General features: G+C 34.9%; 2 protein-coding genes and 1 long non-coding RNA gene across 4 annotated transcripts in view; 1 reads left to right on the forward strand and 2 right to left on the reverse strand.

Annotated features, from left to right (window-relative positions):
• Positions 1-26,503, reverse strand: part of LOC134267681 (nephrin-like) — a 128,338-nt gene that overhangs the window by 20,284 nt on the left and 81,551 nt on the right. The window contains exon 4 of the mRNA XM_062749903.1: positions 24,706-24,999. Within this exon, the coding sequence (XP_062605887.1) occupies positions 24,706-24,999 (294 nt within the window). The remainder of the gene's footprint in view (positions 1-24,705; positions 25,000-26,503) is intronic.
• On the reverse strand, positions 1,021-21,110 carry LOC134267669 (uncharacterized). 2 transcript variants are annotated; one of them, XR_009992204.1, is made up of 3 exons: positions 20,843-21,110; positions 1,419-1,479; positions 1,021-1,234 (listed from the first exon to the last, which is right to left on the reverse strand). It is a non-coding gene; the product is annotated as an uncharacterized LOC134267669 (long non-coding RNA). The 2 variants fall into 2 exon arrangements; XR_009992205.1 differs by having other exon boundaries at positions 1,357-1,479.
• Positions 11,038-13,080, forward strand: LOC134267691 (uncharacterized). Its single transcript, XM_062749913.1, has one exon. The coding sequence runs from the start codon at positions 11,608-11,610 to the stop codon at positions 12,712-12,714; it is 1,107 nt and encodes a 368-aa protein (XP_062605897.1). The 5' UTR covers positions 11,038-11,607; the 3' UTR covers positions 12,715-13,080.

Here is a 26,503-nt window from a genome sequence, read left to right on the forward strand (position 1 = left end):
CAGTATTTATCAGACTCAACAGTAAAAGGCAACAGTAATTATCAGTATTTATCAGAAACAACAAAAATATCAGCAACAACAGTAATAATAACAGTAAATATCAGTATTTATCAGCAACATATCAGTAATTATCAAACTTGATCAGTAAAATTTGGGATTCTCAGCACTTTTTTCATCCAGTAGTGTAGTTTGTTATAACCGAGTTGTACTGTATATATATGTGCAGATAAATGATTTAACAAGAGACCCAGGGCCACATCACTTACCTGGCTTGGATAAAAATCAAAAATCAGTTTTGTATTAAAGAGCTTCAAAGCATATGTAGTCCTGACCTCTCCCTGAAAGGGAGAGAGAGAGAGAGAGGTTACTAATGATTGAACATAACTGAATCTACACTAAGGATGCTTACAGGGTACTTATTTTTGACTAATTGTGAGTTTTTCCTTACAAGTTTGAACACTTTTATTGTGGCCCAACCCTATACCTGGGGGGTGTGGGGGGTGTGGGGGGTGTGGGGGGGGGGGGTGGGTGGTCATGATTTGAACAAATCTATACTACAAGAAAATGCTTCCATATGTATATATATATAACTTACTGGCTTTTCTGTTCTTCAGATTGATTGATTAATTGTATACTGTTTAACGTCCCTCTCCAGAATATTTCACCGATATGGAGACGTCACCATTGCCGGTGAAGGGCTGAATATTTTAAAGGATTTTTTCTCTATATTCTTATGTAAAACTTTGATTGGCCTTTGTGGTCCAACCCTATCCCCAGGGTCATGATTTGATCAAACTTGAATCTACACCACCTGAAAATCCTTTCATATAAATATTACCAATCAATGCTTGCTGTATCCGAGAAGAAGATTTTAAAATATTTTTTTTATATATTCCTGTTAAATTCTGATCATCCGTTGTGGCCCTGTCCTACAAATGGGGTTCATGATTTGAATCTACACTACCCGACAATGGTTCCACATAAGTTTCATATTTCCTGGGCCAATTGGTTCTTGAGAAGATATCAGTAATGCTATTACTTTTGTAATTCTCTCCTCTTGAAGAATGACAATGACAGACAAAAGACAAACTTTGATCAGAAAAGATCACTTGAGCCTTCGACTCAGGTGAGCTAAAAAATTCAGATAATCAAGATCAGAAGAAATAACTGTTTCAAAGTCTCTGAATGGCAGTGTTCACTATAAATCAGCCCTTAGTCAGAAGGTCCTTGATTGCTATTAACGAAAAGGAATGTTCTTAATAATGATAATTTTTTTAGAAAATGCAAGTTGTCAACACAAAATACCGAATTATCTAATGATACATAAATAATATAAAGTATATATATAACACTAACGTTAGTTGAATTGATAATCTTTTCTTGGTGATGGTTGTCCTCAATTTTTAAGTTTACATTACCTCAGCTGTGCAGGTGGTGTCAAAGGGGATTTTGAAATTCAGAACAAGGCTCAGATTGCATCTGAAATGATAACAAATCATGAAATTCATTATAATTGACAAGAGAATGCATACATTTATGTAACAATTTAGCTTTTGAATTATTGATGATATATATTTATTTACCTCCCCCCTCCCCCATGTACTTGTGATATCATCATGAATTCATACTATTAGTTATAAATTGAAAAAGAGTTATATAGTTTTGTAGGATCAAATTTTATTTTTTAAGTTTTTAACCTAAATTAGACAAAACATTGGCAGAAACCCATGCATGTGTTCTCATATTTATAAATCTCTCTCTTTCTATGTGTGTATATATTTGCTTGTAGGAATATTTGGGAAGCCCCCCCCTCCCCTATTCGGATAGGGTTTTATGGCTTTAACACCCCCTCCCCCCGTTTCAACTGATAAAACCATAACAGTATTTTATTGGTTGTTTTGCTTGTCAATTAAATTTTGTAGGACTCCCCACCCTTATTTATAATTCAAATAAAAGGAAATGCGTTTGAAGAATATCATACAAATATAAGTTTGAAAATATACAGTTTGAAAGGGCACAATTTTACATTTTGATTAAATGAATAAGAAAAATAGTAATTATGGTTTTGCCATATATAACATCTGGGTTTTTCAGGGCTTAATTAAATATTCACTATTTTAAGAAGGACCCATTGGCCATTCCGAAAACAGTGTTTGAAATAACAGTGCGCCTGACCGCCCAAGATGCACAAATTCTGCTGTGGGCTTACCAGTTTGCACATATCGATGTCCAGCTGGACTTGTTTAAAGTTTTCATTAATTAAAATTTATTAATTTGATTAATCGCTTCTGAATCAACTAATGGTATCATGAGCAGTACAGGATTTGTGATTAAAAGGGGGGAGAGGGGGGGGGGTCCAAAGTACAGTCATATGTTAGTCATACCATAGTTTGAATGAAGGGGGTCCAGGGGGCAAAACCCCAGAAGCTCCTGAGATTTCGTGTGTTTAAGAGTAAAATTAGGCAAAAAAAAATAGTGGTATTGTACGAAAGTATGGCATTATTAATATAATACTTTCCTACAGCAAAACATGGACACTATTATATTCACATGGGAGGCCGGGGGGTAACGGGATGTTTCGCGCCGATGCATGGTTCGCACCGCGATGTTTCACGCCAATTCAGTTTCGCGCTGAGATGGTTCGCCCCGTGATGTTTCGCTCCCAGAACATGAAATGTATGTTATTTATTTCGTTCGTTTTGAAAAAGAATGAAAAGAATTTAAAAAATAATAAATTATAATATCTGTGAATATTGATGTAAGTATCGAAATTTTGTAGAAGTCTGAATATTAGTTTATATTTTTAATTGTACAAGTTTATTTGAAGTAATTAGTCTAATTAAAGTCTTCCGTGTCAGACGGAAGACCTTATAGAGATTCTACTGTTTTTTCTTTTTATTATTATTATTTTTTTTTTTTTTCCTTTTTGTTTTGACGATTTCTCAGAGATGACTGGACGGATTCTCATGAAATTTTCAGGGATGGTAGAGAGTAAAAATATCTTTTAGATGCAGTTTTCAGTTTTTCGAAATTCACTTCCGGTCGTCAGATATGTCCGATTTCCGCTTTTTTCAAAAAAGTTTTGTCCCAGTCATATCTCAGAAATGGTTAGAGATTAAGACACCAAACTTTTATAAGTAATAGATCATGATAAGTAAACAAAACCATTTAGGGTAAGATCGTCATCCGTCACTTCCGGTCGTCACAGGAAGTGATCAAAGAAATCGAAAATTTCAACTTTTCTTTTATGAAACTTTTTTTGCATCAATTTATTGCACCTTATTTGTAGTTTCGAAATATGTCAGTCCCACCAGAAACAAAAACGACAACTTCCGGTTATAAGAGAAAAACTGCATATTTTCAGTATTTTTCTACCCCATAAATATTTCTTATACATAAAGTATTTGTAATGATTTTTGGATATGTTATTCAGACTGCAAATATCTACGGTAACGTCAAGAATCTTTGCAAAACTCACTTCCGGTCGCGTGAGTTCCTGTCCTCAAAATGAGAAGTTATCATAGCTAGATCTCGTAAACGGTAAAAGATTAGGCCAAAGTTTTTATTTTTTTTGGTTTACGATTTTTTGACACAAAAATATGCGTTGGGCGGTCGAAAAATAAAAATAAAAATAATTTGGAACCTTGACATATTTTTCTCTTGAGTAGCATTGAAATGTATCCAAATGCCCTGTTACTGTTGATGGTTTTCATTCTTCTTACAAGTCCGAGTTTGCACTGGGACAAATATGGGTAAAATTAAGTGAATCTGCTATTCTCTGGTCAACCTTTCCACGTATGAAAAAGTTTTTGGAAACTCTGAAAGTCATGGACTGCTTTCACAACAAACTTTTACCTTAAGGTACGTGTGTCCAGGGACCAATTAACCCAGACCCGAAATTTAAGGAGACATTTCTCCATCAAAGAAAGTTAGGGAGAAGTTTTGAAATTTAGGGAGACTTCTTGGCACACACAAATCGTTATAAAACTATTTCATTGTTTATAGATTACAAACATTTCAATTAATTTTCTGTATAAACATTGTATTTAAAATGATTTAATAAGAGAAAAAGAATCTTAAAAGATATTTCCCGAAATTACAAGGTATATAAATATACAGAAAAAAATTAATAAAACAACATTGACATTACATAAAATTTACAACTATGTGTACTACAATTGAAATGTAAAAGTTTCTTATCAGATTAATTGTTTATCAAACATTTTTTTTTTTCATTTTTTATATAGTAATACAACCTTAAACTTCTAAAATTTCTCTTCTCATTAGATTGCCAGGCTTTTGGCATACTCATAATTTTGTTAATTTCTCTTCAAACTTTGTTTTCAATATAAAATTCATTTTTTAATAAAGGTTTTGATGCACATCTGCATGCTGATTGAACTACTTATGTTTATCGGATCCGATGTGTGACTTCTTAGGAAGTTAATAACTTCACAATTTAACAGTAAAATATGTCTGTATTCACAGCATGAATTAATTATTTGACAATAAAAAGATCTAAAATCTTCTCCAACATCTTGGGCATGACATCGATAGCTGTCCAGTTGTTTTGCGTCTTGTTGTGTATAACTTGTAACGATGGACTTTTTCATACCCGGAAGTATAAAATCTAGAGGAGTTCCGACGGAGTATTCGATGCATTGGTCATTAATAGTACAGATACAGTCTGTAAGTGAGTCGCCCCCTAGGTTGGTCCTTGCGCTGTTCCGACATGTGGTTTGAAAATCTGTATTTGTGGAGGTCATTTGAATGTTTAAGATGTGTTGTAAATTCTAAAAACTGTCGTTTGGTTGAGAAAATTTCGGATTAAGAGTCCAGTTTCGAGAGTCAGACACATTATTTTTATTTTTGTAAATAGGGAAAAATAGGGTCGGCGGAATCGTAAACCAAGAGAAAAAAAAACTTTGGCCTTAAGACACCAAACTTATATAAGTGGAAGATCTTGATAAGTAAGCAAATTCAGTTGGGATAAGATCGTCAGCCGTCACTTCCGGTCGTCAAAGGAAGTGATCCAAAAAATCAAAATTTTTAACTTTTCTTTCTTGAAACTTTTATTTGCATCACATTATAACATCTTATTTGTATTTTTGAAATATATAAGTCCCTTCGGAAACTAAAGTGACAACTTCCGGTTATAAGAGAAAACTACATAATTTGAGTATTTTTTCTTTCCCATAAATATTTTTAATATATAAAGTATTTGTAGTGATTTTTAGATATGTTATATAAACTGCTTATGTCTACAGTAACCTCAAATATCTTTGTTAAATTCACTTCCGGTCGCGTGATTTTCTGTCCTCAATATGAGAACTTATCACAAAGAGATCTCGGAAACGGTAAGAGATGGAGACACCAAACTTCAAAGAGTAATAGATCTTGATAAGTAGGCAAAACCATTTGGGTTAGCACAGTTCGCCATCACTTCCGGTCGTCACAGGAAGTGATCAAAGAAATTGAAAAAATCAACTTTTCTTTTTAGAAACTTGTTTTGCAGCACAAAATAGTATCTTATTTGTAGTTTCGAAATATGTCATGCAGTCCCACTGGAAACAAAAAACGACAACTTCCGGTTATAAGAGAAAAACTGCATATTTTCAGTATTTTTCTTTCCTATAAATATTTTTCATACATAAAGTATTTGTAATGATTTTTGGATATGTTATTCAGACTGCAAATGACTACATTAACGTCAAATTTCTTTGTAAAATTCATTTCCGGTCGCGTGATTTTTCTGTCCTCAAAATGAGAAGTTATCATAGCTAGATCTCGTAAACAGTAAGAGATTAAGACACCAAACTTAAATAAGTGGTAGATCATGATAAGTAGGCAAATTCAATTGGGATAAGACCGTCAGCCGTCACTTCCGGTCGTCACATGAAGTGATCTAAGAAATTGAAAATTTAAACTTTTCTTTAATGAAACTTTTTTTGCATCACATTATAGCATTTTATTTGTACCGTAATTTCGGGAATATAGGTCGATACTTTTTTTCTCAGAACCGCTGGGGTCGACCAATATTCAGAATTCGACCTATTTAAGGCTCAAGTTTACGAAAAATGCCCCCAAATCAGTAAAATTTACGCCAATTTCAAAGCAAATCTGTGCCACTTTCGTAACTTTTTTGATTATTTTCGCAAAAAAATTAATGCTCCAGTAAACAATAAAATATTTATTCTATAGCTTTCTTACAAAATAAGTTCCATTAATTATCTGTTGATGACAAAGGAAAACAACGTTGCTATATCTATTAAATAATTCCTCAACGTATTATCCATTAACATCATGCGGTATCCATCTTGTGAAGTTAGGAAGTTGCGATCGTGTACTAAAAGTAAAACCGCAACCGTATCAAAATTTAAAATACGGAAAATTTTCACGATCACAACTGTTGTGTTTTTACCATTTATTAGTAGCGATAAATTGAAATAGTATATCAAATATTTTTTATTGTCTTATGTTTATTTAAATGTAAAACGAGTGAAATAATCAATTCAATTCCTAAATTTAATTTTAAAAAAAAGTCATTACTGTTTTGTTTTTTTTAAAATATTAATTAATTATTTACCGGTATACACAAATTGGCTTCGAACAGAATTTTAATTGTCTGACAGATAAAGGGATTTACCGTACACTGTGTACGCAAAGGTGTTTAACACCTGTGTTCACTGTTGGTTTAAATGCCTGCGGGGCATGATTAAGAAACCCACGTGCCATTATAGGGTATTAGTGTTACACATCATTGAACAAACAATGTCGTGAAATTCATGTTGAAAGTCAAATTGTGAATGTACTCTCAATTAAAATTTATAAATTAAACTTATAGAGTGTTAATATGATTTCAATTCTTTACTGTTGCTTGATATATAAATTCAATGGTCATTTGCGTGTTTTAGCAAATCCCTGGAGAAGAAAAATAAAAATGGCGGACATCGAAGTAATTGTCGTCAACCGGTAATGTTTGAGTAAAATTTATTAGGAATGTGTCCAAGTTGATCTGAAATCGGAATTACTATTCTTTGGTCTCGGGTATCTCCCGATTTATAGCTGTAAAATAATAACGTATTTACGTGTTATTTATGCCTCTGATTTAACAACAGTGTGAAACTACGGAGGCATTGAACAGGCAAGTTGGAGAAAAATAAGTAGTTACGCAATTCAAAGAAGTTTTAACTACATTTTTTTTTTACAAAACAGTATTTAATTGCTGTACTCATTAAAATACCTGTTTATTTTCTTGATACGTTCATGTCACGGAATAACCCCGATAATTTTAGGGGTTTACCTGTTCTGATACGTTGTATCTGCGTTAAAATCTTAAGAAAACGGGAAACAAAGCCTCGTCCTATATAGTAAGTTCGACCTATCTTAGGATTTTTCAAAATTTAAGGCTGAAAATGAGCCTTTCGACCTATATACCCCATCGACCTATATTCCCGAAATTACGGTAGTTTCAAAATATATTAGTCTTACCGGAAATAACAACGACAACTTCCGGTTATATGAGAAAAACTACATAATTTGAGTATTTTTCTTTCCCATAAATACTTTTTATAGATAAAGTATTTGTAATGATTTTTGGATATGTTATGCAGACTGCAAACGTCTACAGTAATGTATAATATCTCAGTAAAATTCACTTCCGGTCGCATGATTTCCTGTCCTCAAAATCAGAAGTTATCATAGCAAGATCTCGTAAACAGTAAAAGATTAAGACACCAAACTTATTTGAGTAATAGATCTTGATTAGTAGGCAAAACCATTTGGGGCAAGATTGTCTGCCGTCACTTCCGGTCGTCATAGGAAGTGATCAAAGAAATCGAAAAAATCAACTTTTCTTTAATGAAACTTTTTTTGCATCACATTATAGCATCTTATTTGAAGTTTCGAAATGTGTCAGTCCCAACGGACACAAAAATGAAAACTTCCGGTTAAAAGAGAAAAACTACATAATTTGAGTATCTTTCTTTCCCTTAAAATTTTATATAGCTAAAGTATTTGTAATGATTTTTAGATATGTTATTCAGACTGCAAATGTCTACAGTAAAGTCTAATATCTCAGTAAAATTCACTTCCGGTCGCGTGAGTTCCTGTCCTCAAAATCAGAAGTTATCATAGCAAGATCTCGTTAACGGTAAGAGATTAAGACACCAAATTAATAGGGATGGTAGACCTTGGTGAGTAGACATATCCTTTGAGTTTAAGATCGTCCGCCGTCACTTCCGGTTATCACAGGAAGTTATCAAATAAATCAAAATTTTAAACTTTTCTTCCCAATGGAAACAAAAACGACGACTTCCAATTATGAGAGAAAACTGCATAAATTGAGTATCGTACTATCCCATAAATATCTTTTATAAAAAAAAGTATTGGAAATGATTTTGGGACATTTTATTCAGACTGCAAATGTCTGGAGTAACCTCAAATATCTTCTTTTAAAATTTACTTTCTTCAGGTCACGTGATTTCTTGTCCTCAAAATGAGACCTTTGACCCTTACTCAAAAAGTAATAAAGAAATATTTATTACCTTTATCTAGATTCAGCTTCAAGTGTTAATCTCAAGTTTACCTCTCTCTCTCTCTCTCTCTCTCTCTCTCTGACTCTTCTCCTCTCTCTGATACCTTGACCTTTGACCTTTGATAAATGACCTTGACCTTTGACCCCATTGACCCAAAGGTCACAATCAAGCTTTAGTATGTGGTGGTATTAACAACTCTCATTTTAATAAATGCTTATAAAATACCCCCCCCCCCCCTCCCGTCCCTTAAAAAAAATCAATAGCAACATAGAAAAAAACTTCTACCTCTGAAAAGACACCACAGATCGACATAAGATTAAGGATTTGAGTAGAAGACACCTTAAAGAAAGTGCCCTAAGAGTTTTACGGTGAGTCTCTTGAGTATAATGAAATTCTACGGATTATCGGCAAAAACTGCCGATTTCTGTCTAAAATTTAAATTCTGATGGGCATAAAATGAATTAAAGCTTGTATTGGCTATTTCTTCATTTGTTGTTAATATCATTCGATTCTCCTGCTCTAATACGACATTTTAATACCAAGTATTCTAGCTTTCTTTGGTATGTGGAATTTATTTCAATTTTATTTAGATTTAATATTAATTGAATGAATCTTGATTTCATTTGAAATTTGATTTTTTTTTTCTAGAATAACACAATCTTATAAGAAATAGCGACTTTCAGCATAATAAAAATCAATACGCGTTTCTTCCCTGTGTTTTCCATCTAGAAATACATGTTTGGAATTTTATTTATGCTACTTACAATGAATTTAATCCACACACATATTCCATACCTATTTCGGTCAGGAATGTTAAAATCCGAACCCGATTCTCTGTTTTCCTTTTCTATAATTACAAACTGCCTTGCATCTCTCGCTCATGTTTCTCACATGCTCTTAAAAAATTTAGCGCCATTCATTTCAAACATAAAAAACTCAAATCGGATATTTTTCAAACATCTCTTTAATATATGTATAATGCACATATGATGCAGGTACACATGGGACATTTCACAACGTTTTCACTTACGCTTCCGTCTTGATGCGCAGATCAAATGCATGTTATTCATATTAATAGGTATATCATAATTTTAATCAGACCCTACCCCTTACCTCTTAACTTTAAAACAATCTAATTCAAGCTCATATGTACACATAGGAGAGTGTTACAATGTTTTTAACGTGCTCTCTTTGCGTGATCAAAGAATTCGTGCTTATCCCCGAGTCGACTACAAACAATCCAGGAAGTCTGTTTAGGGTAAAATTATACAAACTGCGAGCCCGATCTAAAATCGTAGTAGAGAAATGAGAATTTTGCTGGGTTTTTTTTTTATTTTCTTGCTTTTTTCCTACTTTTTTCAGCCCAAATGATATTGAAATGTTTAAAAAGGTGGAAAGGCCGATAACTGTTCACTGAACAATTAGTTTACTAGTTTTTTTTATTTTTTGCATTTTGCCTATTATTTTTTTAATATATATCTGTCTTTTTTAAAACAGAAAAAAAACATCCTGCATACAGATTAATAGAGGAAACGGAAGACCTTATTTGTTGCTGTAGCAACAAGAGTTTCTAGTTGTATATTATTTTTACACTCTGATAATTATGTTTATAGAAGTTACTTTAGCATACCGCCATCTAATTAAGCCGGCTTGGGGAACCTATCAAATAAAATTTGGAGACTTAACAGCATTTCAAATAAAAATAAATGAAAAATATTATTTCATGCAAACTCATTGAAACTTCATTTTTGAATATTTAAGAATATATTAACTTCAGATCTGTGTCTATGCACCTATATAAAAAAAAGTTGGTGATCTAGATCGGTGCCAGACAACTCACCGAAAGACAGGTCACTGACAAAAGTGAAAGTCGCCGAATAGACAATTCACCGACAATAATGTTGTTGAGTAGAAATTCACGAACAATGTTTTTATAATAATTTTTAGATGAATAGATGTCGTGTTAAGTATTCAGATATAATATAATATTAAACAGTGTTTAATTGTTATTAATTTATGTAACGTGCCTTCTCATGTTATGTAACACATACTTTTCAATCATGTTTATGTCTGCCCAAACTTAACATTGTGTTGTCTTACTTTATGTCATGGCTGCAGTTCCTAAGTTTAAGGTTAAGGAAATTAATATAATATTAAACAGTGTTTAATTGTTATTAATTTATGTAACGTGCCTTCTCATGTTATGTAACACATACTTTTCATGCTTCGTTTATCTAAGGCACTTTACACTCATGTAACAGTCTCTTTTTGTGTTATATGTTTCTGTAGTGTTATGTCCATGACTATTATATGTATTCATAACTTCATGTGTTTGTACGTCTCTATTTGTGTTATTTTTATTGTTTATATTGACGCCATTTTGGTTTTAATTAATGGTCAATTAGTCCGGGGCTTTTAGCAATTGAGGGGTACCCCCTAGGGGGCATTCATCTACTTACGTAAATTAAAACAATAGAGGGAGACCCTCTAGGGAATATTGCCACTGGTCAAGTACCAGGCGCCCCCTGGCGACAGGGACCTTTTTAACCAATCAGAGCCCTGATTGAGTTATTTTTAAATAAAAACAAATTAATTAGCCAATCAAAAGACGTAATTTCATAATAACTATCTGCAACTTTCCAGGAAAGCGTCACTTTTCTGAGAACTGGCAAAGGGGAAAGGTCACGAAATTTTTTTTTCTCAATTTCCGCTTTGCTCTAATTTTACATCTGACGAAATTCACGTGCTTCCTGTTTAGAGCTAATTCTTTCAACATGGCGCAGAGACTTTACGTTCGCTCGTTCTTCGGCATCCCAGCCTGGTATGTTATGTGCGACGAGGAAGTTGAGAGACTTTTCGAAATCATTCAGGAGGCCAATCACGTTCTTACCGATGCGCTGTTTCTGGTAACAATGGACTGTTCCGCATTCTGTAATGGATGTATTTTCTGTTACCCTCAGGATTTCGCTCCCGTGCCTGCTTGCCGTGTGCGTGACCAGCGTTCCCAGTGAATACTAGCCTGAATTTTCTACGTATGTGATTGTACATTTGTTTATTGTTATATCTAATCATGTTATCCGACAACGAAATAGAAATGACAGTCGGTGAAGCCGCTGTGACTAAGTGGGCCGACCGGAAGAAACTTTCACCCCGCACAGCAAGTTTACTTATTGAGCTGGGGTATGACAGCATGGAGGCGCTCTCATTACTAGTCGAAAACGATCTGCCCTCAACCATTCCTGTGGGACAAAAACGCCTGCTCCTACATTCTATAAGGCAGACGTTTCCGCGAGGCCTAGCAGCGGCGGAAACCAGTAGACAAGAGCCAAGTGCAACAACATCGGAGGCCCCAGTGGAAGTTCATGCTGATCCCTCGCCTGGGACACCGTTACCAACAGAGCAAGTGCAAGGACAATCGAGTGATAAATTCATCTCCGAGATGTTAGGCCAACTTCAATCAGCCCAAGGATCCAGCCAGCCCACAATCAACACTGCCCCAACACTGGACCAACCAGGTATGTTCTCATGGCAGGACCCTCAGATTTATCTTAAATCCCTTTCTGCCCCTACATCAAGCCAATATCATGATATTGTAGATTTTGTTAATCTGGCTGCTGCCTCACAATCTGAAAGAGTTTTGTCCAACAATGAAGATGGGCAGTTAGTTTTTAAGTCAGGGCCCTCAAAACCCAAGCTGGAAAACATTTCTCTGTCCCAATGGTCAGTAGCCAACTTAGCAATCCTGCAAAAATTATTGCAGGAAAATGCCTTATCGCCAAATCATATGCTAGATTACTTATCGTATACCACCAGGGTGTACCAACTTCTGGCGTCGTACGAAATTAAGTCTGTGTTTTTCTATGACAGAGAATACAGAAAGCTTCAGAACCTGCACAAATTTAGGTGGGGCACAGACATCCCCCATATCCAAACGGTTTATTTAAAACCTAGGGTTCAATCAGCCCAGCCAAATCCCACAAAGTCTGTACGACCTATACCAAGTGGTCAATTTCCCCCTAGGGCTTCCCATACACCCCAGGGTTCAGAAATTTGCAAGCGGTACAACACGAGGAAAGGTTGTTACTCTAAACAATGTAGATTTTCACATGTGTGCGCAATTCCGGGCTGTGCCAAGAAACACTCTTCCGCTGATCATACTGCTTCAAAAAACGGTTAAAACCTTCAGGTCTCATCCTGTCTGCTTGGGAAGATGAACTCAAATATGATCCAGATAAATCTTTCATTCTTCAAGGTATCAAAAATGGCTTTCATATCATAGATCCCTCCCTGTCCCCCCAGTCAGTTGAAATGGATAATCACCCTTCAGCCTCCCCTCACTCAGAATTATTTTCAAAAGCCACCGCCCAGATTTTAGATGAAATTAGCGAAGGAAACTATGTTCATGCACCAAACCCCCCCCCCTATTAATTAGTCCAATGGGCATTATTCCTAAATCAGATGGGGGCGTTCGCATAATACATGACTGTAGCCGCCCCAAAGGTGCTGCAGTCAATGATTATGTGTCAAACGATTATAAATTCAAATACCAGTCGTTAGATGATGCAACTAAATTAGTCAGACAGGGCTGTTACATGGCCAAAGTAGATTTAAAATCGGCTTACAGATCAGTTCCTATTAGTGCAGAAAGTCAAAAAGTTACAGGTTTTAAATGGCCCTTTGCAGGCAAATTTTCTTATTTTTATGACACTAAACTCCCATTTGGATCCAAAGAATCCCCTGGTATTTTTCATAGACTTTCCCAAGCAGTTCGCAGAATGATGGCCCGTAGGGTTTACATTATTGTAGCTTATCTAGATGATTTCTTCATTTGTGAGAAGTCTAAACAAGACTGCGCACAAGCTCTGTCAACGTTAATACATCTCCTTAGGAAACTAGGTTTTTATATAAACTGGAAAAAAGTAGTTGACCCCTCTCAAGTATTAGTTTTTCTAGGCATAGAAATTAGTAGTGTACATATGGAACTTAGGCTGCCCGCGGGCAAGTTATCTGAGCTTCGCAATGAGCTAAATCTCTTTACAGAGCGCAAACGTGCTTCAAAGCACCAATTGCAATCCCTAGCTGGGAAACTTAATTGGGCCGCATCAGTGGTATACGGTGGAAGAGTGTTCCTGCGCCGCATTATCAATGCCTTTACCGGCCTCAAGCACAAATCTCACAAGATTCGCTTGTCAGGTGAGATCTTCCAGGATATTTCCTGGTGGAGCCAATTCCTTCAAACTTTCAATGGGAAGTCCCTGCTTCTCCATACTAAGCCAATTACATCAGTTTACACTGATGCCTGCACACTGGGTGCAGGGGGTTCATGGAACCACGACTGGTTCTATTGCAATTGGGAATTAGATTTACCTTCTGCAACCAATATGCATATCAATGAAAAAGAAATCTTGGCTGTTGTTATCGTGGCTCATCGCTGGGCCCCACTCTGGGCCCACCATAGGGTTACTATGTTTTCTGACAACTCAGCCACAGTGGCCAGTATTAATAAATGCATGTCAAAAAATTCTGCTCTCATGCAATGTTTCCGCAGTTTGTTTTGGCTCTCAGCCACTTACAATTTCAGATTTACTGCCAAACATGTACCTGGTAAGCTTAATTGTAAGGCAGATTTTATTTCTCGCCTCCATGAGAAGCAAAATTTTACCACCTTCTTAGATTCCATTGCACATCCTCGCACAGGATACGTGGATGTGAGTACCTGGTATTCACATATTTCTAAGCCCACCTTTTCTTGTCTTTTTGACAGGCACACACCAGCCTTCAACCACTTCCCTAGATGCAAGAGTGCGGTTGCTTAGATGCAACATCCTGGCTGATTCTACCAAGAGGACATACGGGTCTTACCTTCAGTCTTACTTGTTGTTCTGTAATTCCCTGGGCATTGCCCTGGTGCCAATATCACCTGATAATTTGTGCAGATTCATAGCCTTTCTGTCGTTTAGGTTATCTTTTTTTTCGATTCGTAATTATTTGTCAATCGTATGCATACTGCACCTAGAAGCAGGTCACCCAAATCCTTTAGAATCCTTGCAAATTACTAATCTCCTTAAAGGAGTTAAACGCCTCCTAGGTGCAAAATCCAATCCTAAGCTGCCCATCACCCCTGACATTTTATATAGAATGTTTCAGTTCATTAATCTGCAAAGCCCAGAGGATCTCACCTTCTGGTCAGCCTGCTTAGTAGCATTTTTCTCCTTTTTTAGGAAATCTAACTTACTTGCCCCAACTTGGGACAAATTTGACCCTAACAAACATTTGTCAAGGTCTGATATTACCTTCAGCTCTAATGGAGCAGTGATAACAGTGCTCTGGTCAAAAACCATTCAATACTCTCAAAGGTCACTGCAAGTACCCTTGCCCCATATCCCAAAGTCCCCTTTTTGCCCGAGTTGTATGTTAAAGCTTACCTTTAGCCTCTTTCCATCTGCTCAGACCCATCAGCCAGCCTTTACCTATTTAGTGGGGTCTCAGTGGCATTTATTATCATATTCAACCTTTCTACGAAAACTAAAACATGTTTTATCAAAGATGGATATTAACCCTGATAAATTCTCAGGGCACAGTTTCCGTAGGGGAGGGGCATCCTTTGCATTAGAGTGTGGTTTACCACCCGAGTTAATTCAGTCCCAAGGAGACTGGCGATCAGATGCCTATCGTTCATATTTGGACCCATCTCTTTCATTTCGGTGTCAGGTAGCTGCCAGGTTAGGTTCAGAATTCCAACGAAAATACCCAAACTAACCTGCCATGTGAGCATACCTTTTTGGTATATTGATCTATGTACATATTTTTGATATTTGATATATATGTGTTATGCTTAGTTAAGTTGCTTGTGGCAGGTGCTTTTGTGGGTTGGCCTTCACAGGATTCACATTCCTTCATCCACGCCGCCATGTGCGACTAACTATTCCCTGTGCTATCCTACCTTGTGCTTACTCGGAGAGTTCACCTATTCTAAGACACTCGATGCGAATTTCGCTCAAGCTGTGGTGAGACTATTTCATGAGCTAATGTACAGCTCTTCAATTACCGTACTCATTCTTGGTGGTGCTTCCTCCTATTAGATCACCGATGCGTCGAGTCTGCAGCACACAAACTGTCGAAAAGATGTTCACGCTGGATGTGATGACCCTACATATTCCTGACTATACAATTATAACAAACATCATGTGCAATATCACTGTTTGTAATTGTTACTACCACCACTTGACTTGCTGTTATTTGTTTAAATTGTTAGAATAGGTGTGCATGTTGTGTGAAAGATTTTTATTTATTTTTTTTTTTTTATTTATTCTATTTTAATTTTATTGTTTTTATTTCTTTTTCCCCTACACCCTACTCCGTTTGGGCTTTTGGATGTTAACCATGATTTCATTCAACTGATTATTATCACTTACATGTCTAATGTATTTTATATTTCATTGCATAACAAATAAATCATGGTTATGTCTGCCCAAACTTAACATTGTGTTGTCTTACTTTATGTCATGGCTGCAGTTCCTAAGTTTAAGGTTAAGGAAATTAATATAATATTAAACAGTGTTTAATTGTTATTAATTTATGTAACGTGCCTTCTCATGTTATGTAACACATACTTTTCAATCATGTTTATGTCTGCCCAAACTTAACATTGTGTTGTCTTACTTTATGTCATGGCTGCAGTTCCTAAGTTTAAGGTTAAGGAAATTAATATAATATTAAACAGTGTTTAATTGTTATTAATTTATGTAACGTGCCTTCTCATGTTATGTAACACATACTTTTCATGCTTCGTTTATCTAAGGCACTTTACACTCATGTAACAGTCTCTTTTTGTGTTATATGTTTCTGTAGTGTTATGTCCATGACTATTATATGTATTCATAACTTCATGTGTTTGTACGTCTCTATTTGTGTTATTTTTATTGTTTATATTGACGCCATTTTGGTTTTAATTAATGGTCAATTAGTCCGGGGCTTTTAGCAATTGAGGGGTACCCCCTAGGGGGCATTCATCTACTTACGTAAATTAAAACAATAGAGGGAGACCCTCTAGGCAATATTGCCACTGGTCAAGTACCAGGCGCCCCCTGGCGACAGGGACCTTTTTAACCAATCAGAGCCCTGATTGAGTTATTTTTAAATAAAAACAAATTAATTAGCCAATCAAAAGATGTAATTTCATAATAACTATCTGCAACTTTCCAGGAAAGCGTCACTTTTCTGAGAACTGGCAAAGGGGAAAGGTCACGAAATTTTTTTTTTTTTTTTTTTTTTTTTTTTTTGTACGAGAGTAAAGAGTGTGAGTCTGTGTAGATCTTAGTTAGAGGTTAACCATGATTTCATTCAACTGATTATTATCATTTACATGTCTAATGTATTTTATATTTCATTGCATAACAAATAAATCATGGTTATGTCTGCCCAAACTTAACATTGTGTTGTCTTACTTTATGTCATGGCTGCAGTTCCTAAGTTTAAGGTTAAGGAAATTAATAACATACATGCCAACTTTCCCGATTTTTTCGGGAGTCTACCGATTTTTAACCCTGTCTACCGCTTGTCTACCGATTAATTTTTTTTCTCCCATTTCTACCGATATTTCGAAAATCCGGATTTTTTACCGATTCGCTTTGAATAATACAGTATTTCCGTGTGCAGAAAACATGGCTGTTTCAATGTTTATCGGTAGGATATCTGTTTATTGCCGCTGATAACAGGTAATCAACAAGGTGTCAACTGTGCCACCAGTCATTACAGTGGTTTTAATTGCTCCTGAGCCTCATTAACAGTGTATTTTAACCGAGACAATTATGCCAGATGTGGAAATTTTAGAAATACACAAGACACTGGATACAAACTGACAAACTTGTGAGAGTTCACACTTTACTACAGACTTCGACAATATATACGTATAAATTGTTCATAAAAGGTGTTCAACTTCAAGTTTTGGAATATTGCATTCCTCAATAAATTATAATCTACTTCATGGAAAAGACACTGCCAAAATCCAACATGGAAAAAATGTGCATGCAAGTAAAAACCATATAAGGACTGCCCAGAGTGATTAAAAAAAAAGAAAGAAAGGAAAAGACCATGCCTTTTGCAGACTTTGATCATGTTGATTGAAAAGTTAAAAATGACTTCTTATTATTCCCTTTGATTAAGAAAAAAATAATTTAACAATATTTTGTATAACAGTAGCCTTATAAACTTTGTAATTTACCAACAGACAATGAACAGTTCAGCTTATTTGTAAAGTTTAACATCCTTATTCATGTAGTAATATGTTAACTTTGTGTATCACATTCTTTAAGACAGGGGGGTACATGTATATTTATCTTAATATTAACATATTAAATAATTTTGAATAAAATTGTCTTTTTTTAAAAATTTCAAATGATATAGTATTTGTGCTTTTGTTTTAGTTAATTGATAGAGAAGAAAACACTTTTTGAAGTAGTAATAATATATGATATAATTAAGGTAGTAGATTGATAATTTAGAAAAAAATACAACCTACAAAAAGTTATTTCACGACAAAACGCCGCGAATTAGGAACTTCAAAAAATGTCGTTACGCGCAATCTCCCCCAAGAAAATTTTCAAAAGTTGGCATGTATGTAATAAACATAATTTAAGATGTATTAAAAAAATATTTTTCTAGATTGTATAAATCAAATATCCCTTCTGCATAAGCATAAATTCTTTCAAATTTTATTTCAGCATTTCTATGTTACTATATGTGCGCAATGTTTGTCTGCCCCCCCCCCCCCCTTTTTTTGGTCCATGTATATTTTAATAGTTTCCCACAAAAATACTTTAATTTCGGTTTTAAAACTATAGAGCCTGATCTCATGAATTTTGAAACTGACATGAAAGTACATGCACAATACTTTATTGATTTGTTTAAATGAAACAATTAGGTTTTTGAATGAAATAAATTATTTTCTGACTCCTATGATGTATTAAATTAATGTAGGAAGAGGATGGTGCTGAAAATCTAATGAGGCAGTGGTCTCATAGCTACTCTCCCCCCCCTTTTTTTTAACTATAATTGAATGACTTAAAAAAAAGATGGTTCACTTATTGTAAATTAATATTGATGTAAAGAAATATAGAGATGAAAGAAAAAACAATTGGCCATTTATAAAGCCTAGTTTATCGACTAAGAAAATATGTTTAGCTCATTAAATTTGACAATAAAACTTCCTGGTGAATTATTCTATACACATGTTCTCAATAACACAAATTACCGTAATTTCGGGAATATAGGTCGATGGGGTATATAGGTCGAAAGGCTCATTTTCAGCCTTAAATTTTGAAAAATCCTAAGATAGGTCGAACTTACTATATAGGACGAGGCTTTGTTTCCCGTTTTCTTAAGATTTTAACGCAGATACAACGTATCAGAACAGGTAAACCCCTAAAATTATCGGGGTTATTCCATGACATGAACGTATCAAGAAAATAAACAGGTATTTTAATGAGTACAGCAATTAAATACTGTTTTGTAAAAAAAAATGTAGTTAAAACTTCTTTGAATTGCGTAACTACTTCTTTTTCTCCAACTTGCCTGTTCAATGCCTCCGTAGTTTCACACTGTTGTTAAATCAGAGGCATAAATAACACGTAAATACGTTATTATTTTACAGCTATAAATCGGGAGATACCCGAGACCAAAGAATAGTAATTCCGATTTCAGATCAACTTGGACACATTCCTAATAAATTTTACTCAAACATTACCGGTGGACGACAATTACTTCGATGTCCGCCATTTTTATTTTTCTTCTCCAGGGATTTGCTAAAACACGCAAATGACCATTGAATGTATATATCAAGCAACAGTAAAGAATTGAAATCATATTAACACTCTATAAGTTTAATTTATAAATTTTAATTGAGAGTACATTCACAATTTGACTTTCAACATGAATTTCACGACATTGTTTGTTCAATGATGTGTAACACTAATACCCTATAATGGCACGTGGGTTTCTTAATCATGCCCCGCAGGCATTTAAACCAACAGTGAACACAGGTGTTAAACACCTTTGCGTACACAGTGTACGGTAAATCCCTTTATCTGTCAGACAATTAAAATTCTGTTAGAAGCCAATTTGTGTATACCGGTAAATAATTAATTAATATTTAAAAAAAAACAAAACAGTAATGACTTTTTTTTAAAATTAAATTTAGGAATTGAATTGATTATTTCACTCGTTTTACATTTAAATAAACATAAGACAATAAAAAATATTTGATATACTATTTCAATTTATCGCTACTAATAAATGGTAAAAACACAACAGTTGTGATCGTGAAAATTTTCCGTATTTTTAAATTTTGATACGGTTGCGGTTTTACTTTTAGTACACGATCGCAACTTCCTAACTTCACAAGATGGATACCGCATGATGTTAATGGATAATACGTTGAGGAATTATTTAATAGATATAGCAACGTTGTTTTCCTTTGTCATCAACAGATAATTAATGGAACTTATTTTGTAAGAAAGCTATAGAATAAATATTTTATTGTTTACTGGAGCATTAATTTTTTTGCGAAAATAATCAAAAAAGTTACGAAAGTGGCACAGATTTGCTTTGAAATTGGCGTAAATTTTACTGATTTGGGGGCATTTTTCATAAACTTGAGCCTTAAATAGGTCGAATTCTGAATATTGGTCGACCCCAGCGGTTCTGAGAAAAAAAGTATCGACCTATATTCCCGAAATTACGGTATATGTTTTCAAGTTCACGCAGATAATTGCTGTACGACTTTATAATTGCTGTAATGAAATAATTCTCACCTTTTGACCTCCAACCAATTACAATTAAATAGTTGAACACACACACTCAACAATCGGTCACAATATTAACATTTATGATCCGTTACCTGTGGCACCGCATATTATAAAGTCATGATTTTGAGCATACAACACATATTTATATCTAAGATTTAATAAATAATCTTAATTTATTACAAAATAAATGAAATATTAAAAAAAAAGAGGGGAGATGTTTCGCACCAAAATCCAGAATTGGCGCGAAACATCCCGGATTCGCCGGGGGGGGGGGGGATATCATTTGCTCATTGCTCACAGTACCTCTAGTTTCAAAAATCAATTTTACAAAAGACAATTATTTTCTCAGGCTGTTAGATTTTTAGCAGGACTGATAACTTTTACTAGCAGTCAGCCTGTATGTTTGCTATCAATTTTTCTTGACTTTTCCCTTTTTCAATTCGAAAAAAATAGTCAATATTGTCTTTGTTTAGACATTTGTCTGTGTTATGTATTAAATACCTGATCTAGTATGACATCCATAGAGGCGTCGAGACATAGAAAAAATTATGCTCCATCCAATCTCTGCTGTGGCTTTCACTGCTTCTTGCTATGACTTCATGTATGCTGAGGTCGAGGCGCTTTCTTCCAGTCGACTTTGTATATTGCAGTACTAAGGAGTATCGACGGAAAGGAGAGATATTCATCATACTCTAATCCACAGCAGCGAGCTACTGTTCAAATTCCAGTACAAAATTAAATGTTTTTCCCCAAAATTATCTGAATTTAAGTAGTTTTGATGTTATTGTTAAACAAGTTCGCCTTTTTCAAAACACTCAAACTCTTAGCATGTTTAGGAAATAAAATTTTGCTTTTGTCAGATAAAATTAAGCAAATTGCAGGCAGTTATTTTTTTCATCCTAGGATTATATTTTTCTAATAAAAATCTTAGACTTACATGCCCCTTGGATGTATGAAAACCGGCAAAACTTCCAAAATGAAGATGAAATCACACACATTTCTTAATCCTCCCCTTCTAATTGTTTTTTACTCTTTGATACCAGATGTTCAATATTTTATAATTCACATTCAAGGAGAGTGCGGGCCTTCTTAAAAAATCACCTGCACGTACAGACACCTTTCAATAGATAGTGTTGACTTTTTCAGTATATATTGAATTCATTTTTTAATCAACTATGCATGAAATCCATTTATAACTGTGATTAAGTATTTAGTTTGATGTATCTTAATGTAAATATGATAGTTTTTGAAAAATCTATCACTATCATGAATCACTTCTTTTCATTTCTGCCTGGTTCTTATAAATAGCTGTACATAAAACCCCACTCACTCGGCCCACTTAAGGCCTCAAAATGCATTAACTTACAAGATTTGATGATACTAAACCTCTCAGTGTCTGAATTAATAGGATTACATGTTTTAGAAAAGATTAGCCATAAAATTCAAAAAGTAGGTCATGGTGACCTACTTTTAAGCTGACGTTGTTCAAGAACCCAAGTTGCATCAACTGACCAAGTATGATGATCATAGGCCTTAAAATGTCCAAAATATGTCTCAAAATCAATTTCAAAACAAATGCCTGCAAAATTAAACAAGAGGCCCAAGGGCCACATCGCTCACCTGAGCACATCTACTAGGAAAAAGCACATATCAGATCAAAACTGAAAGTTTACTGGGGGGGGGGGGGGGGGCTTGAATTTTAACCCTCCTGGGTGTCATGATTTGAACAATGTACAATCTACACTACCTGAGGATGATTCCATATAAATAGAAAAATATCACTAATCATGGCTTTGAAGTACTTGAAAAGATTTTGAAAGGTTTCCCTATATATCCTTGTGTACAACTTTGGTCAGCCATTTTGGGCCCAAAACTAGCCCCAGAGGTAATGATTTGAACAAGCTTGAATCTTCACTAACTGAGGATGATTCCACATAAGTTTCGTCTTTCCTGGCCCAAAGGTTCTTGAGAAGAAGATTTTTTAAAAAAATTTTCTATACATTCCTATGCAAAACTTTGGTCAGCCATTTTGGCCCCACCCTAGCCCCAGGGGTCATGATTTGAACAAACTTGAATCTACACTACCTGAGGATAATTTCATTTAAGTTTCATATTTCCTTTCTCAATGATTCTTAAGAAGAAGATTTTTTAAAAAGATTTTTCTTAAATATTCTTATGTAAAACTTTGGTTGGCCATTTTGGCCCCACCCTAGCCCCGGGGGTCATGATTTGACCAAACTTGAATCTACACTACATGAGGATGATTCCACATGAGTTTCATTTTTCCAATTCCAGTGGTTCTTGAGAAGAAGATTTTTAAAAGATTTTTCCTATATATTCCTATGTAAAACTTTGGTCGGCCATTTTGGCCCTACCCTAGCCCCAGGGGTCATGATTTGAACAAACTTGAATCTACACTACCTGAGGATGATTCTTCATGAGTTTCATTTTTCCTGGCCCAGTGGTTCTTAAGAAGAAGATTTTTAAAGATTTTTCCTATATATTCCTATGTAAAACTTTGGTTGGCCATTTTGGCCCCACCCTAGCCCCGGGGGTCATGATTGGAACAAACTTGAATCTACACTACCTGAGGATGATTCCACATGAGTTTCATCTTTCCTGGCCCAGTGGTTCTTAAGAAGAAGATTTTTAAAGAATTTTCCTATATATTCCCATGTAAAACTTTGGTCGGCCATTTTGGCCCCACCCTAGCCCCGGGGGTCATGATTTGAACAAATTTGAATCTACACTACCTGAGGATGATTCCACATGAGTTTCATCTTTCCTGGCCCAGTGGTTCTTGAGAAGAAGATTTTTTAAAAATGCTATTAATTTTTCACTAATTCATAATTATCTCCCCTTGGAAGAGGGCGTGGCCCTTCATTTGAACAATCTTGAATCCCCTTCACCCAGGGATACTTTGTGCCAAGTTTGGTTGAAATTGGCCCAGTGGTTCTTGAGAAGAAGATGAAAATGTGAAAAGTTTACGACAACGACAACGACGACGACGCCAACGACAGACGACGGACAAATTTTGATCAGAAAAGCTCACTTGAGCCTTCGGCTCAGGTGAGCTAAAAAGTAGGTCACCGTGACCTACTTTTGAGTTAACATGATGTAAAGTCCTAAAATGTATCAACTTACAAGATTTGATGATCCTAGTCTTTATAATAAGCAAAATATCAATGTTTTTGTAAAGTAAAATTTTTGGTCAATTTTGAATTGACCTTGATACCTTGAAAATCCGCCTGGTGGTTTTAGAAGATTTTTTTAGCAAACAGTACTTTTGGTTTTATTTTTCTGATTATCTCCCCTTGTTTAAGGGCCCCAACCCTAGTTTTAATATAAATGGTAGCCCTTTGGCTAAAGATACCCTGTGACAAATTTGAGGGGCTCTTGAGTTATGACCCATATTCTAAAAAGTTTACGCACACTGCTCAAATGGCCATAGCATTAGCTCTTTGAGCCTTTGGCTCAGAAGAGCTAAAAACTGAAAAAATAATATAATGATATACACTTATATATTTCTTATTACTTTCTCCCAACTATGGAAAATTAATCGCTCAGCATTGAGATTAGGTGCTGGTTGTATTAGTTGGAGTATATGCTGTCTATCTTAGGTGAGCATTTCTTACCAAGATTAAGACTCAAGTTGGTTTACTCTATTCTATTTCAAAGTTATTTGATGAAACTCTAAATATTTACAGTCTGAATAACATCCAAAAATCATTTCAAATACTCTATAAAACATATTTATGGGATAGTATAATACTCAAATTACTGTAAACATATTACATTTGTTGGTGTATTCTTTTTAGCATTTTTTGCAGAAAGAAACTACCGCTAATTCAAGTACAACGCTAAATTCTAAAACATTTATACATTAATAAAAACATTAAGAAATGCGCTAAATCAAGTCTACGCTAACTTAATTATTCAAAAAGGTTGTGGTCAACTTTTTTCAATGCCAACTTTCTTTCACTTCAAATTTTTTTGGCATACAATACTAATTTTCCTTTATATCACTTTACTGTGGTAAGAAGTGGGGAGTGCCCAACAAACCTTTCGATAAACATTTTCAATTGTAAAGGTAATGTTGGGAAAAAAAGTGGGAGGGGGCAGGCCCCCATGTTGCTACGTGCCTGAAAACTACAACCAATGATCATCTTTTGGGGAATGTTTCAGGAAGATTTTCCCAACTATCTCCGAGAAAAAGCCCTAAGAACATTTTCATGAATACAATTGCAATATGTCGGCCAACTTCGTCTAGGTGACATGATAATAAGAAACAGAGTAAAAACAATATGTTACTAAACTCCATTTGTGGAACATAATTATACAAATGTGTCATTAAGTTCACTTACAAAATACAGTGAGTGACACACTCGTAGATTTAGGGCTGGTAAGGAGGCTGTGATTAGCTGTACAAGTACACAGCTGATTGTTGTAGGAACTATCCATCACCAACGACAATACAGCGACAGCTGTAGTCGAGTTACTCTGATTGATTCCTGTAATTCCTGTTTTTTTACATATCCATGACAACGTGGCAATAGGGTTTCCTCCTGAAAGTTGACAGGTCAAGTTGACTGTAGTTTCTGTGTTGTACTGAAGTCCTGAAGGGGAGGCTGTGATGTCAGGGGCAGTCGATGGAGGATCTACCGAAAAATGTTAAACATCAGTTGAATTTTATACAGTTATGTTTTGATTATTGTTTAACGTTCCTCTTGAGAATTTTTCACTCATATATTGAGTCACCACAACTTGCTGCTTGAGAGCTACAAATTTTGACTTGTACTCAGACTAAAGGTCATTGAGCAGTGAAGGATCTTTTTAGTGCCAGTACCTACTGTTACGCGGTACCTCGATTCATACGGTCTCATCCGAAGGACCGGTCTCTTTGTCCCACAGTGGGATTCGGACCTGCAACATAAGGATCAACTCTTTACTTCACGACTCTAGAGCAGATGCTCGATATCTTTCCAATGTTATACAGTTATGCATTGGGTACATAGGAAGTAGCAAAGAATGATTTGCCTACAGCCCCTGTAAATTGACAAAAAATAAAAAATAACATATAAGAAGAATTTTTAGCTTAGATATAATTTTGGCAGTATTAGAGAGGGTAACATGATTGCTAAAATTAAATATCACTAAAAATTAATTGTGCTTTATTTTTTATAGCTTCTTTGGTGAGCTTTTTTTAAATTGCTAAAATTACATCTTGCTAAAAATAAAAAATACCCATTTTAAGGACAAATCGCTAAATTTGTGTATCGCTAAAATTTCCACTTACCGTATTTAGGGGAATATAATACACACTTTTTTCATATATTAAATTTCTTTGAGAAAGAGATGCGTATTTTACATCACAATGGGACTTTGAAAAATTTTTCTTTCAGGCGAAACACGGCTATCATGCGTACATACCGTAGTATTACCTTGAGACATATGCAATTTCTTTTGTTTATGGCCATATTTTAAACTTCGGAAAGTTATTGTTGGAGGGTATGCTTGTTAAAAATGTCACATTCATAATCTTTTGATACTAAATTACCATAAAAAAGCAAGTTAAAAGTAATTTGAGCTGCATGTTGAGTGTCTTCGAGTAGGCCGCCATTACCGATGTTATTTTTAGACGTTCACTCCTGCCTATGCCACATGCTTCCGTATTGATAGTGCACATGCACCTTATCTGCCAGACAAAGTAATAAGTCATTTTTTAATGAAATACAATAAAATAAAAATTTATTTTAGGTTTTAAATAACTCAATGAAAATCTGCTGCAACATAAACAACCCTCCATTGATCATGTCCATACGTCCCAATGAAAGGACACTTAATCCTCGCGCCGATTTTATGTAACAAATTACCGCGATTTTCAAAGTTCAGAACAACGCTTGGTAAACTTTTCTGTTGCGTATAATACATCCGAACTGACTTTTTTTCCCAGTTTCAGACTTAAAAAAGGGGTGCGGTAAAATATCTTAATTTTACTCATACTTTTCGTCTTAATCACTGACATGTGTTACCTTATGGAATAGTAGTTTACTAAAAATAGAAATATAATTTGGATTATTTTGATCTTTATTTTGAGTAGGGGCACCTTGTTTAAATCTATTTTGAATTGAATTTTGGTCCCGCCCCATATCATATACAAGC

The sequence above is a fragment of the Saccostrea cucullata genome, unplaced genomic scaffold, assembly GCF_032062105.1.
Source record: "Saccostrea cucullata isolate Sc308-1 unplaced genomic scaffold, CSIRO_AGI_Scuc_v1 ctg1872, whole genome shotgun sequence".
Classification (NCBI taxonomy): domain Eukaryota; kingdom Metazoa; phylum Mollusca; class Bivalvia; order Ostreida; family Ostreidae; genus Saccostrea; species Saccostrea cuccullata.

Coding starts and splice junctions, on each gene's coding strand:
- LOC134267691 (XM_062749913.1), top strand. CDS start 11,608: ATGTTATCCGACAACGAAATAGAAATGACAGTCGGTGAAGCCGCTGTG.